This window comes from Thrips palmi, unplaced genomic scaffold (assembly GCF_012932325.1).
Source record: "Thrips palmi isolate BJ-2018 unplaced genomic scaffold, TpBJ-2018v1 HiC_scaffold_12, whole genome shotgun sequence".
Taxonomy (NCBI): domain Eukaryota; kingdom Metazoa; phylum Arthropoda; class Insecta; order Thysanoptera; family Thripidae; genus Thrips; species Thrips palmi.
In genome coordinates, this window is record NW_023144623.1 from 7,480,071 (window position 1) to 7,494,331 (window position 14,261).

Consider the following 14,261-nt stretch of genomic DNA (forward strand, 5'->3'; position numbering starts at 1 on the left):
AACAAGGGACTGGGCACCGGTTCGGGTAATTTGGCACAAATACAGAGATCTTGCCCCGGACTGGTGCATTAAGCGTCTCTGGTCCGTGCAGTTGAATTCCTGATTCCCGGCTGGCAGTGATTTCCAGACGGCTGGGCCGGGCCCAACCTCGGACTCATCTCCAACTCCAAGCCCCACCCTCAGCTCCCCCAGTCAGCCATCTGCTCCCCGTCGTCGACCCAGCAGTCCCAGCAAGTCTCCGCGATGTCCATACGCCTCTGTGGCCCCCGCCGTGTAATCCTCCCGCTCATTCATGCTGCCTACCCTTTCCTTTACAGCCCACATCTTCCCTTATGAACACCAACATGCCTCCTCCTCCCCTCCTCCCTCCCCCTCTCTGTCCGCTCCATATCCTCGGTCTGCTTCTTCTCCACTCCGAAGGGCGCCCTCCCTCCCCTCCCACCCCAAGGACACACCCGCGTCAAGGAAAAAGGGCGGTAAACAAAGGGGAATAATTTGGAATCAAATTAAAAGTGAAGGACAATCAGATTCTTGGATCTGCAGACGGTTGCCCCCTTTTCCATCGTGCTGTCGTTCAAGGCTCCTGTCACTGTGTTTTTCCTCTTGAAATTAAAAATTAGCATTTGTTTGTTGTCGAGCATCGTTTTCACTTGCTGTCGCATTAATCCATCGTCCATGTCAACCCAAGTGTCAACCTTTTTTTAAAAAAAAATTAACAGTGTTTGTTTTGAAAATATTATCTCAATGATTGTTTTTGTTTGTTGCAGGACGCACCGCGTGGTGGCGGTCGGTAGACAGCCTGCGGAGCACAGCGATGAGCGGCCAAGCAAAGGTGGGTAGGCCCCGTCGTCGCCGCGATCGCCCTGTCTCTCTCGTACTCATTCGGCGTCCCGTGGAGGGCCGAGAGAGACAGAGCGACTTCCCTCCGTCGGTCGCCGCGGTCCCCGCCAACGCAGTCGCGCTTGCCGAGCTAAAAGTCGTTTCGCCGCACTGGTGTCTCCGTCGCACTCACAGGGCTCGCCGTGAAGGTGCGAGAGAGGCAGAGCGACCTTCTGAATCGTTGCGCACGGCCTCGCCGACCGCAGAGGGAGGCAGAGAGTCAAAGTCTCGCTGAGGCGACTTAAGGATGTTGCCTCTTCTTAATTCCCTCCGACCGCCACGGCCGCCTTGGCCGCCTCGGCCGCGCGGCGCCAAACTCTGACGGAAGTCGAGGAACGGCTCAAGACCGCCGGGCGGGGGAGGCGTCCCCTCCACCGAGACGCACTTGTTGGGCTTGGCCAGGCTCGGCCCGGTGCGCGGGACAAACTTAAATTGGACGAGAGGGCAGAAATTAAACGGACCAGGCAGGCCGCCGTCTTCATGCAGACTGATTACGAGAGTCTGTTTCGTCGCTCTGTCTCTCTCGCACCGACAGTGGACGCCCCAGAGGGTCATGCTGGCGCGTGCGGCACCGTAAATAACCGCGGACCGCGACACGACCCACCGCTTTTATTTGACGGACAGCGCGAAGCAATTCTCAAGGTACACGGAAAATGGCGGCAAACCTCCCCCACCCCACCCCGCATGTCCGTTACTCACTTCACAGACTACGTAATCCCCCGCGAGCAGAAAATGAAACAAGATGTGAAACGAGGGGGCGGAGAAGGGGGCGGCGAAAAGAAACAGAAATAAGGAATAATGAGATAAAACAAAGCCTTCTCATCTGCGGCTGCCTGCCCCGGCGCGGTTAAGTTTGAGGGACTGATTCCAAAGAGTCGACAGGCAGTGAGTGACTGAATGTCACTCTCGCGGGGCGGTAGTCGTAAGGGTGCGAGGGAGACAGCGCGCGACGAAATACGACTCTCGGGAATCGCTCAGTTGGGGATGAGGCCGAGGACGCACCCGGGGCCGGGCCCTGCCTGGGTGGAAGATCCCTCTAGGTGAACGTGATAACGGAAATAGCGGGGCGGGGCTGGTATTGGCGCGCTGCCCACCTGTTGACGTCACCTTTCGCATGATGCACGACGCTCCGGACGGCACCGCCGCCAGTCAACGCGGCGGAGCGCGGCAACGCTTCGGGCCACGCCACCAACAGGTGAACCTTCCGCCGCCTCGCGTCTGCAGCACAGCCAATGGAGGACGACGACTTCTTTCAAGCCCCAATCGAGCATCGACCTACTTGCGCTGTGTGTGTGTGTGTGTGTGTGTGTGTGTGTGTGTGTGTGTGTGTGTCCGGCCCGTACTTCCTAATGGGAGTGGCGTGTGTCGAGAAGGCAGATAATCGCGTAATGACTGGTGGTCGTCACATGTGGAGCGATTATACCACGGCGGGCTGGGCCAGGGCTGGGCCGGCCCCGCGGGAGAGCCTCCCCCCCCTCCTCCCCCTTCACCCTCTCGCCGTCACCGGCCCCTCGCACTGCATGTTTATGGAGCATGCCGACAGGGCTGTCTGGCTCAGTCACTTGGGTATATGGGACAAGCGGGGAGTTGCGGGCGGCCCGAACCGGGCGGCGGCGCGGAGGTGGAGGGGTGGGGGCACTCTCTCTGGGGGGTTCGGCCCGGCAAAATGGGGTTGTGGGGGGTCGCGCCGGGCCCGGAGCCCCCGCGGCCCCCGCTCGGTGCGTGCGTCTGGTGCCCGGCGTGAACCCCCACAACCCCCACTGCCTGGCCGAGCATATGCTGTGACTACGCGCGCGTCGGTCGTGCTGTTTGTTTGTGTGCTTGAAGCATCGTGGGCGTGGATGACGAGGATGGTCATGGACGTATGGACGCGGAAGCCCCTCCTAGGACCAGCGAAAACGAAAACGCGAAAAGGAAAACGCGAAAACGAAAACGCGAAAACGAAAACGCGAAAACGAAAACGCGAAAACGAAAACGCGAAAACGAAAACGCGAAAACGAAAACGCGAAAACGAAAACGCGAAAACGAAAACGCGAAAACGAAAACGCGAAAACGAAAACGCGAAAACGAAAACGCGAAAACGAAAACGCGAAAACGAAAACGCGAAAACGAAAAAGGGAAAAAAGGGAGAGACAGACAAAGGAAAGAAAACAAAAGAAAAACCGGTGCAGCCCCGCCACCGTGACGGGCATCGCCATTAAGCCGCGTCGTGAATGGGGGACGGTCGAGAGTGCGCCGGTTTGGTTTTGCTGCCCCTCTCCTGTGCCATCCACTTCACGTGACAACGACACGACGACTTTGGTGACAAGTTCCTGCATGCGCCCACCAATTCACTGCAAGTTCCAGTGTACGCTCAGTAATCCACGGGGACTGTACTTAAAAGCACGCTCTGTGCGAGCTAACAGGGGTGGATCCAAAGGCGGCCTGAAAAAAATAGGTTGGGGGCACTTGCTTACAAGCTTGATGTGGAGATCTCGAGATAAAGATATCGACATACAAAGATAGGGAGATGTGGAGATGTCGAGGTATCGAAATTTTGAGATGTTGACATCGAACTGTTCCAGATGGCGCTGCTGTGGCTGCTGCTGCTGGCGCGGGCCGCGGCGGGGCTGGGCCACTTCGGCAGCTACAGCGAGGACGCCACGCCGGTGCTCTGGAAGTGCAGCTCGAGGAACGGCACGGACGGCCACCTGGGCGCCGTCGTGGAGGTGACCTGCAGCTGCGACGGCGCCAACATGACCCACGTGCCCGCCACCATGCCGCGCATGCATCGCCTGTGAGTAACCATTCGCCCTTCAGGGCTTTATGGGGCATTCAAATTTTGCCCAGAAACATAATTCACGCTCCTTCCGAGGGCATGAAACGCTTCTGGCCGTGGAGGGTCGGAGTCGGTCGCGACAAAGGCAGTGCAGTCCCCTTCCGCCCCCAGGGTGTCGATGAAGATGACTCAAAAAGGGCATGCCCCAAAAGGGTCGCCCCAAAAGGGTCGTCCCGGAAGGGTCGAAGTGTCGGGCCGCTCGGAGGCCTGGTCCGGCTGTTGCGTCTGATGACAAGGCCACCCCGTGCATTACGTCACGGCCACGTAATAAGTGCCTCCCCTTCTGGTGGGGTGGGGCTCCGCTGCGACGTATCGTCTGATTGGCACTGCGCCCCGCCTCGAGCCCTGCTTACACCGCCACACGGACATCAAGTATAGCACACGCTAAATGTTGAGGTGGGATTTTGTACGAGCAACTTGCACGATTTTGTGCATACGTGGAGCGTAAAGATGCATTCGCGCACAATTTTATGCACGACGCACGTAAAAAAAGAATTTGTTGTGGCAACGAAAATGTATGTTGATTTTGGGATAGCTAAAAAAAGTTGTTGGGCGTACTACCAATTTGTTGTCTGAACGAACATTTCGTTCTGACAACGAACTATATCGTCAGGAGTACTAAACACAATAAAAATGAATGTTTGTACTCCTGACGAATAATTTGTCGTGAGAGCAAAGTGTTCGTTCTCACAACAAATTTATAGTACGTCTAACAACTTTTTTTTTGCTATCCCAAAATCAACATACATTTTCGTTGTCACAACAAATTCTTTTTTTCCGTGCGGTACACAGGTTTAAAATAATCCATCTCCACGTACAAAAGTGTACATAAACATTTAGTGTGTATTTTAAAAAGGGCAAAAGGATTTTGAGCCAAAACTATTTTTTTCTAGGACAAGTAAAGTGAAACATCTAGGAGAATGATATACATTTCTTTTTCTCGGTGAATAATCGGAGCGTCTAGATTGCTTGTCAAATTCCTCCAGTTGCATGAACATGGAAAAGAGAAAGGGTTTAATCATTTTCCCTCGAATATATACAACAATATAGGTAAGTAAGTGGGGAACACTTTCTAAAATGAAACGAAAACGAAAGTTGCTGCCAAATATGGACCCCTAATCACCCTAAACGACTCGCAACACTGACCGCGCGTCACGTGATACGTCGCACGACACAACGACAACTGTGCCGTAATTGTTGTTTGCCTTTGTAGGTTGACAGAACGTGACACAGGTCAAGCGTGTGTGTTTGTGGTTTTTTTACATGACAGTGTGTGTGTGTGTGTGTGTGTGTGTGTGTGTGTCGATTAGGACACCAACACCTCCACAAACACACCGGGTCGCCTTACCCATTAAGACTAAAAGCAGGCTGATGACTCCACCGCGAGGACCGCAAGGGCTGGGACGGGGAGTGCCACCTACCGCCTGCCTCAAGCCCAGGATAAGCTTGAAGCCGCGTTATTAAAGTTTCCTCGTAATTTTGTTGGCTCTTCCGAGTTTAGGAGTGTGTGAGGGAGAGAGTTAAGAGACCGGGAGGGTGGAAAGGTTTTAGAGGTCACAAGTCCGGCCAGGGTGACTTGACTCGACTGACCCCCAGAGGCTGTTTGGAGAAGTCGGCTTAGGTAAGTCAGGCGTTTTGTTTACTCTCGATCCACTCGGGGCGGTTCACGAATTAAGTGCGGAAGTGGAGAGAGGAAAAACCCAGCAGTGCGAAAAAAAGTAAGCAGAGGATTCGAGAAAAAGGAAAGGGAACGAAGAATATCTACCAAAAACTCTAAATTTTAACTAAAAAAAAATTTTCGGTGTAGGAGACCCGCAGCACGGTTGCAGAGTTGCATTCTCCTACTCTGATGAGCTTAACCGAAGTTTCCTCTTGTTTCAGGATTATCGAGAACTCCGCGGGCATGGAGGTCCTGCGCAAGGACGCCCTGAACCCCTACAGCCACAGCCTGTCCGACGTGTAAGTGGAGAGAGAGGGGGGGGGGTGAATCCTGGTGTGCCACCAGTAGAGCCGCTGCCGTGTTTGCAGAGATGCATGCAGCAGGTATGGCCGACCGGGAACCGAGACGGGAACCCACATCCCCTTGTTGACGCAGTGTGTGTGTGTGTGTGTGTGTGTGTGTGTGTGTGTGTGTGCGTGCGCGCGCGCGTGTGTGTGTGCTGTCACATCTAGGGGATTGGCGACGGCCGGCGCTCGAAAGTGTGCTTTCCAATCCCGGCTGGGTCGTTAGTTGGAGCGCTAATGACTTCCGCGAGGCTCGATGGCTGGCATAAAGTGCAGGCCGTTGACGTCATCGCGTTCTGCGGCCTGCGGAGCGCCTGCGAGACTGGCGTAGGCAAGCCCGCCACGCACGCGGTCGCGGCGCGTTGCCTACCCTGAGCGCCTGGCTGGAGCGCCCCGCTACTCAGGGCCGCCCGCCGTAGGTGCTCTCGCCGCCGCACAGTGGGCCAGATGAGTGGCGCTGGCGGCCAAACCTCTCGTCGCCTTTTGAGCACCAGAGTCGATTAATTGGCCTCGAACCGAGCGTGCAGGCTCGGGCTGGCCAGGGCAGATAGGCAGAAAAATCTGCCGGGGTCTTTGGGTTTGGGACCAGTAACGTCACAAAGTTGGTCAAAAAGTGGTCGAATCTCGGAAATTTGCTGATTTTGCTGACTTTGGGCGGCCACTGTGTCCAACGTAGTTGCCGTAAAAGGCCTCCCTCGACGCCCTAGTATCCTTAAGACCCTATTCCTTCATGCCCTGAATCGGGAAGGCGTTGACCACAACGATTTTGGCTTTGACCGCAACGATTTTCCGACCAAGTTGGTCAAAAAGTGGCCGAATCTCGGAAATTTGTTCATTTTGCTGACTTTGGGTGGCCACTGTGTCCAATCTAGTCGCCGTAAATGGCCTCCCTCGACGCCCTAGTATCCTTAAGACCCTATTCCTTCATGCCCTGAATCGGGAAGGCGTTGACCACAACGATTTTGGCTTTGACCGCAACGATTTTCCGACCAAGTTGGTCAAAAAGTGGCCGAATCTCGGAAATTTGTCATTTTGCTGACTTTGGGCGGCCACTGTGTCCAATCTAGTGCCGTAAAGGCTCCCTCGACGCCCTAGTATCCTTAAGACCCTATTCCTTCATGCCCTGAATCGGGAAGGCGTTGACCACAACGATTTTGGCTTTGACCGCAACGATTTTCCGACCAAGTTGGTCAAAAAGTGGTCGAATCTCGGAAATTTGCTGATTTTGCTGACTTTGGGCGGCCACTGTGTCCAATCTAGTCGCCGTAAATGGCCTCCCTCGACGCCCTAGTATCCTTAAGACCCTATTCCTTCATGCCCTGAATCGGGAAGGCGTTGACCACAACGATTTTGGCTTTGACCGCAACGATTTTCCGACCAAGTTGGTCAAAAAGTGGCCGAATCTCGGAAATTTGTTCATTTTGCTGACTTTGGGTGGCCACTGTGTCCAATCTAGTCGCCGTAAATGGCCTCCCTCGACGCCCTAGTATCCTTAAGACCCTATTCCTTCATGCCCTGAATCGGGAAGGCGTTGACCACAACGATTTTGGCTTTGACCGCAACGATTTTCCGACCAAGTTGGTCAAAAAGTGGTCGAATCTCGGAAATTTGCTGATTTTGCTGACTTTGGGCGGCCACTGTGTCCAATCTAGTCGCCGTAAATGGCCTCCCTCGACGCCCTAGTATCCTTAAGACCCTATTCCTTCATGCCCTGAATCGGGAAGGCGTTGACCACAACGATTTTGGCTTTGACCGCAACGATTTTCCGACCAAGCTGGTCAAAAAGTGGTCGAATCTCGGAAATTTGCTGATTTTGCTGACTTTGGGTGGCCACTGTGTCCAATCTAGTCGCCGTAAATGGCCTCCCTATGGAAATCACGGTCGGAGACTCCACCCGGGGACGCCAGCCTGGAGGCTCCAGCCCGGAGGCTCCAGGACGCGGGCAGGGCGGCAGGGCGGCAGGGCAGCGTCCTTGCCAGGCTTGGCCGGCAGGGTCGCCTTGATGTGGGGGCGTGTCGCAGAGCGGCAGCGCAGTGCGCACCAGCCTCTCGCATCGTCTCTGATAGCGCCATGCCGCCATGCCGCCTTGCCGGGCCTCGCCGGCCTCGCCGGGCCCGACCCGCGAGTCTGGCACCCACGCCACTCGGCCCCGCCGCCCTTCCCTCGCCAAATTGCCTTTAATATTTGATGCGGCATTTTGTGGGTGCTTGCCGCTCGCCTTGCCGCTCGCCTGGCCGCGCACCTCGGTGACGTGACGCCGTCGGCCCTTGCAATGCCAGTGTAGAGCCACACGCTTTAAATTATATTTTCAAAAAATAATTGCAAAACAAAATTTAAAAAAAAATGCCCAAAATTATAAAAAAACTGCAAACAAACAGCCTTGGTTTGGCGTTACATCCGCAGGGTCAGTTTCGGACACGTGATAAATATGGGACAGCTGTTTCCCAGACAACATTTTCACATTTTACAACTCTTGCCATGCCGAATGTGATGTTTTTCTCCTAAAAATAACATTTAGAACGGCGGGTTCTAAAATGTCAAAGGGAAAGAGATGCTCCTTTTTAACCCACCGTGTCTGAAAATTACCCCGACTGACTCCAGCTCGCGAGGGTTGGAAGTCCGCTGGGGGGCCATCAAGGGGTTGGCGGGTCCAAATGCGAACGGCGTCGCGAGGCACTCCTTCATGTCATGTTCCCGTTTCCTTTTTTTATTCCCGTCGGGGGTTGTAGTTGCCAAGTAGCCGCCACTGCAGCGAAAATGACACACAATGGAGACGGCGTCCTTTTTGCCTTATTTCTTTTTCTCGAGCCTGCCGGGGGAAATGGGTTGGCTGGAGGCCGTAGGACGGCGGGGTGGAGGGACGGGGTCGGGGTAGGGTGGGGCACTATCCCGGGCGCAGGTGGAAATGAGCAACTTTTGATGGCACCATGTGCGCGCCGACGCTGCCCCGTCGCGTCCACTGGCGCGCCGCTCTGCCTTATCACCCCTCTCGCTTCCTCCTCCGAGTCCTCCCCAGCCCCTTCCGCCCTCCTTGCCTCACAGTGGCCGCGCTGCCGAGGAAGAAAAACTCCCGCGCAATGAACGAACGACGCCATGAGGCTGACGGCGCAACGCGGCACTCACCGAGCAGATAAGGGAGAGACTCAAACATTGAGGAAAATGGCGTTTTATTTTTAAAAACCGGGAGTCTGGAAACGAAAATACAGACCCCAAAATTTTTATGGTGAAGATTCTCCATTTGAAGATTTTCCACATTATGGTGAAGATTCTCCATTATGGTGAAGATCCACCATGTTAGCTTCAGCTCCATGGTGAAAATTCTTCAAATTATAGTGAAAATTTCTTTTATCCTGGGGGAAATCTTCACCACAATATGCTGGCGCAGCCCCACCCGTAAGATTTAGAGTGCACACCGCTCACTGCCTCTTCTCTGTGTCCCGCAGAGAGTTGCGCTCCCTGCCGAACCTGGAGGCCATCGAGGAGGGGATCTTCTCCTCGCTCACCAAGCTGCGGTCTGTGTAAGTATCCGCTTGGGCCGCGCCGAGCCGCGCGGATCCGGCAGGCCGGCCCGCGGTCACGCGATCCAGCGTCCGGCGCTGTTTTGAATGCATGCAGCCTCCCGATTCCCTCTGATGCCGTAGTCTCTGTCGCACCCCTACGGCGCGCCACACGAGTGTGAGAGAGACACTGACGAAGGCGCTGAGGCCGGTCTCTGGTCTCGGCCACGGCATACAGAACCCGAGGCCAAACAGCGCACGGACGTAATCCCTGGCCGGTTCGTGGGCGACCGCGTGCGGCCCGCGAGGCTCCACCAGACTCCCAATCAGTGTTCCAGCAGCCCTCTCGGACGCCTTTTAATTTTTACTCCTCCCCCGCGTTATACGTTCCTCTTCTTTGCTCACTCGGCAGTTACATTCTGGGCGTGCCCAAACTCAAGGTCATCCCCGCCGGCGTCTTCCAGGGCCTCTCGCCGGCGTTCAAGGTCCTGTAAGTATGAAAGTGGAACGAAGTGGACTCCCCTCTTCTTCTTTTCTTTAACTTTGGGATGAGTGACTTGACGGCCCTCGGCTCTCCTTTCCTTTCTCTTCCAGGAGGATCAGCCGCACGGCGCTGCAACACGTCCCGCACATCTCCAGCCAGGGCGCGGACCGCATCCTCCACCAGATGTGAGTCACCTCCGTGGACGCCGTCGTCGTCGTAGTCAATTTTTTCTCGTTTCACACGAAAAAAGAAACCGAAAATACTTTGTCGTGGTGTCCAACTTTGTTGTGGGTTACCGTGGGTTTTCGATTGCAGCCAGTCGAACTCAGCCTATCGAACAAAGTCGATCACCTCAACAAGGTTTTTCTTCCCCGTGCGTCGTCGGCCTTGTCGTGGATTTTCTCGCGTCGCGGTTCTCTCGGTCATTCATCTTTGGTGACTCTGTCCTCTTTATCCTTCCAGCGACTTGGAGAGCAACGACATCCAGCACGTGCCGTCCCAGGCCGTCCGGCTGCGGGCCCACACACTGTGAGTATGAGAGCGGAGGAGAGGGTCGTGGGGGGAGGGTCGTGGGGGGAGGGTCGTGAGGAGAGGGTCGTGGGGGGAGGGTCGTGAGGAGAGGGTCGTGGGGAGAGGGTCGCGCAGAGAGAGGGTCATGTCGAGAGGGTCGTGGAGAGTGTCGGGGGGAGAGGGTCGTGGAGAGAGTGTCGGGGGGAGAAGGTCGAGACGAGAGCAAGCGGCCGTGAGGAGGACATCGTGGGCAGAAGGTATTCTCGGAATGTCCGTATGGAGAGGAGTCCGAGGAAGGTGGATCCGGATGTGTGACAGAATGGAAATAAGAGGATGGATGGCTCCTGTTCCTGTAAGAGAATGGAAGAGACAGCGAAGTGACAGCGAAGTGACAGCGAAGTGACAGCGTGATTGATGAGCGTGGGCTTTTCTGGGTACCGTCACACGCGAGCCGCCCCTGAGTGTCTCGACTGCCAGACACGCCAGACGCCCAGGCGCTCCCAGGTGCGGCCGCGTTGCCGTTGCCCGCCCCTCAGCCCACCCCCTTCACTTTTGATTACGTGCCCCTCGACCAGGCCAGGCGTCTACCGAGTCTGCCGCTAAGTTGCGCGTCGCGTTGGGGTAGCCCGCCACGCCCCGCCGGCTGGAGCGCTCACTCCACTGTCTGCCTTTGTCCTCAGCGTCCTGGACTACAACTCCATCACCGAGGTCCACGCCGGCGCGTTCAACGGGTCCGAAATCGCCGAACTGTAAGTAGATCATCGTGCTGGACTACAAGTTTGCGCCTTTGTTGTTGTTTGTTGAGACTATTGTCGGTTGCAGGAGCCTCAAAGGCAACCGGAGGCTGACGCAGTTGTCCCTGGGCGCGTTTCGCGGCCTCTCCTCGCTGCGAAAGCTGTAAGTCACACGCGCGTCATCGTGTCGGTGATTGCGAAAGCGCTGCACTTTCTGTTTAGTCGGCCGGAATTGGCGCGCCATATACGCGCGTGAGAGAGTACTGTCGCTCTCTTGCGTACACACTGGCCGACGACGATAGCGACTTGGAAATGAAACCGGCGTCTTTGATGTTGTCTTCCCACTGTGTATGATCGTACAGTGGACCCTAATCCCGAATTTGGCCAAGACTGCGCCGTGAGTTTGCTCTGAGACTACACTGTTGTCTCGGCACGCCGTGCCACGCCGTGCCACGCACGCATCACGGCGTCTCTGTCGCGCGCCGACGCGCCAACACACGCCGCCTTCAGATAACATTATCATCTGGGAAGCGAGGGGGAGGGGGTGACCCGGATATCTCCTTTACGCCCTGCGAGTGGCTTTTCAATGTCTTCCCCATTATCTGTTTGCGTTGCTGCGGCGTGGCGCGGCACGCACCAACACACAACACACGCAGCCGCAAATCAAATTAACTAAATTCGGAGTCGATCGTCAACAGATATCGAGATATCGTTATCGAAAGTGGCGGCGCGAGAGGCGCGCTCCCGCGGCCAGCCGTGCAAACAAACAGAAACACCGCGTACTGCACACGCGCTGTGATTGGCTGCCCGGCCGCCCCATTCAACTCACTGTTTGTTTTTGTTGTTGTTGTTGTTGTTGTTGGCAGTGACTTGTCGCAGACGTCCATCTCGGAGCTGCCGACCGAGGGCCTGCAGAACTTGGAGGAGCTGCGGATCGAGGACACCACCACCCTCACGACCATCCCCTCGGTGTACAACTTCAGGGTACGGAACATGGAGATAATTTAAAAAAAATTGTTACGAAAAAAAGCAATAAAACTCGAAAAAAGACAGCAAATAGGAATGTAATTGAGTTTGTGGTGGACAGGACCTGAAGACGGCACGGCTTACGTATGCCTTCCACTGCTGCGCCTTCGCCCATCCACAGATCCACGATGCCAAGAAGCATGAGGAGTATCTGGTACGAACCGCCTCAACAAACAAACAAACAAACACTCAAAATGATAGAGAGATGATGATGACATGATTCCATTCCGGCAGCGCATGGTGGAGAAGATCATGAACGCGTGCCGCGACATGGAGGCGGCCAGGATCAGTCCGGAGATCATGGGCGAGCTGCTGCAGTCCGTCGGCGTGTCGCGGCCCAGCGTGCGCCTCACCCGCGACGTCCGCGCCGCCCTGGACAGCCTCGGCGACGGCTCCGGGGGCGGCTCCGGCGACGGCTCTGGCGGCGGCGACGGCGACTACGCGGAGGACGACGCCAACGCCGGCTGGGGGGATGTGGTGGTGCACGATGTGGCGGACAGGTTAGCGGGAGACGCAACGCCTCTGAGCTCCGGAGTCGCTAAATGGGACTAGAGCCGAACGTGTGATGTGTGAATGGATTCCTCGTTCGTAGAGCAATCTGGATTGGGTGAGTCCTGTCCGGTTCAAGTCCCATTTGGCGACTCTGGAGCTAAAAAAAGGGTTTGGGATTTGGACCGCCTCCACCGGCCTTCTGGCCCACTGTGCCCCGCGGTGTGTCCGAGGGAGCCTCACCGACGGCATGCTCGTGTCCCGCAGCTGGGGCGCGGTGGGCACGGCGGAGCCCTTCAACGTCTTCGTGCCGCACCACGACCACCAGGGTGCCTTCGGCGACGTGGTCATGGACACCGGCATGATCTCGGACCAGCCCAAGCCGGAGCCGCAGAGCCCGCTCGGCGGCCGGCGCTCGGGGACGCACGGGCACCTGGACCTGGACCACGGCTGGCACCCCACCGCCGCCACGCTGTCGCCCGGCATGTTCGAGGCCATCTGCGGCAACGTGTCCAAGCAGTGAGTGGTCACCTTCCAGTGGCGTGTGCAGAAATTTTAGAAACGCGAAGGGGGGGGGGGTCAAGCCGCGCCTTACGTAACCTTTCGACTGCGATGCGCGATGCCCACAGTGTGCCCGCCGTAGAGTGCAGCCCGGCGCCGGACGCGCTCAACCCGTGCGAGGACATCATGGGGTACGCCTGGCTGCGCGGCCTGGTGTGGGTGGTGGTGCTGGCCACGGTGGTGGGCAACGTGGCCGTGCTGGGCGTGCTGCTGGCGCACATGGCCGCCCTCACCGTGGCCCGCTTCCTCATGTGCCAGCTAGCCTTCGCCGACCTGTGCATGGGGCTGTACCTGCTGCTGCTGGCCGCCATGGACCTGCGCAGCCACGGCGAGTACTTCAACTTCGCCTGCTCCTGGCAAGTCGGTACGTACCTCTGCCTCTCTCACACCCCCACATGGGTGCGAGCAAGACAGCTCTCCAAATTGCACAGTGTGCAAGGCACTCCCCACCTGATGATGCCTCTGTGTCCCTTGTTCCGCAGAGAGGGGCTGCATGGTGGCGGGCTTCCTCACCGTCTTCTCCTCGCAGCTGTCCATCTACACGCTGTGCGTCATCACGCTGGAGCGCTGGGTGGCCATCACGTACGCCATCGACCTGAACAAGCGGCTGCGCCTGGGCGCCGCGGTGTACGTGATGGCGGGCGGCTGGCTGTACGCCGTGACCATGGCGGCGCTGCCGCTGGCCGGCGTGTCGTCGTACTCCAGCACCAGCATCTGCCTGCCCATGGACTCGCGGCACCCGGCCGGGCTCACGTACCTGATAACGCTGCTGCTGGTGGCGGCGCTGGCCTTCGTGCTGGTGCTGGTGTGCTACCTGCACATCTACCTGTCGCTGGGGCCCAACACCCGCCACAACCGGCGGCCCACGGCCCCGGTGCGCCGACAGTCCTCCGCGTCGTCGCGCCGCTTCGGCTTCGGCGCGGGCCGCCGCTCCCCGGCCGACGGCGCGGCCTCGCTCAAGGTGCGCAAGGAGTTCAGCGTCGCCAACAAGATGGCCCTGCTCGTGCTCACCGACTTCACCTGCTGGGCCCCCATCGCCTTCTTCAGCATGACGGCGCTCGCCGGCTCCCCGCTCATCTCCGTCACCAACTCCAAGATCCTGCTCGTCTTCTTCTACCCGCTGAACGCGTGCGCCAACCCCTTCCTGTACGCCATCACCACGCCGCAGTACCGCCGCGACCTGTCCATGCTGCTCGACAGGTATTTACAGCCGAATGTGTGCGTGCGTGCGTGTGTGTGTGGGCGTGTGCGCGCGTCCG

General features: G+C 57.1%; 1 protein-coding gene across 1 annotated transcript in view; it reads left to right on the forward strand.

Moving 5' to 3' along the window:
* LOC117639959 (lutropin-choriogonadotropic hormone receptor-like) overlaps positions 1-14,261 on the forward strand; it is a 32,443-nt gene that overhangs the window by 16,538 nt on the left and 1,644 nt on the right. The window contains exons 2-16 of the mRNA XM_034376067.1: positions 768-832; positions 3,444-3,655; positions 5,579-5,656; positions 9,145-9,219; positions 9,611-9,688; positions 9,793-9,867; positions 10,145-10,210; positions 10,873-10,941; positions 11,015-11,089; positions 11,793-11,910; positions 12,014-12,106; positions 12,187-12,452; positions 12,709-12,960; positions 13,071-13,366; positions 13,485-14,202. Of these exons, the coding sequence (XP_034231958.1) occupies positions 815-832; positions 3,444-3,655; positions 5,579-5,656; positions 9,145-9,219; positions 9,611-9,688; positions 9,793-9,867; positions 10,145-10,210; positions 10,873-10,941; positions 11,015-11,089; positions 11,793-11,910; positions 12,014-12,106; positions 12,187-12,452; positions 12,709-12,960; positions 13,071-13,366; positions 13,485-14,202 (2,489 nt within the window). The 5' untranslated portion in view covers positions 768-814. The remainder of the gene's footprint in view (positions 1-767; positions 833-3,443; positions 3,656-5,578; positions 5,657-9,144; positions 9,220-9,610; positions 9,689-9,792; positions 9,868-10,144; positions 10,211-10,872; positions 10,942-11,014; positions 11,090-11,792; positions 11,911-12,013; positions 12,107-12,186; positions 12,453-12,708; positions 12,961-13,070; positions 13,367-13,484; positions 14,203-14,261) is intronic.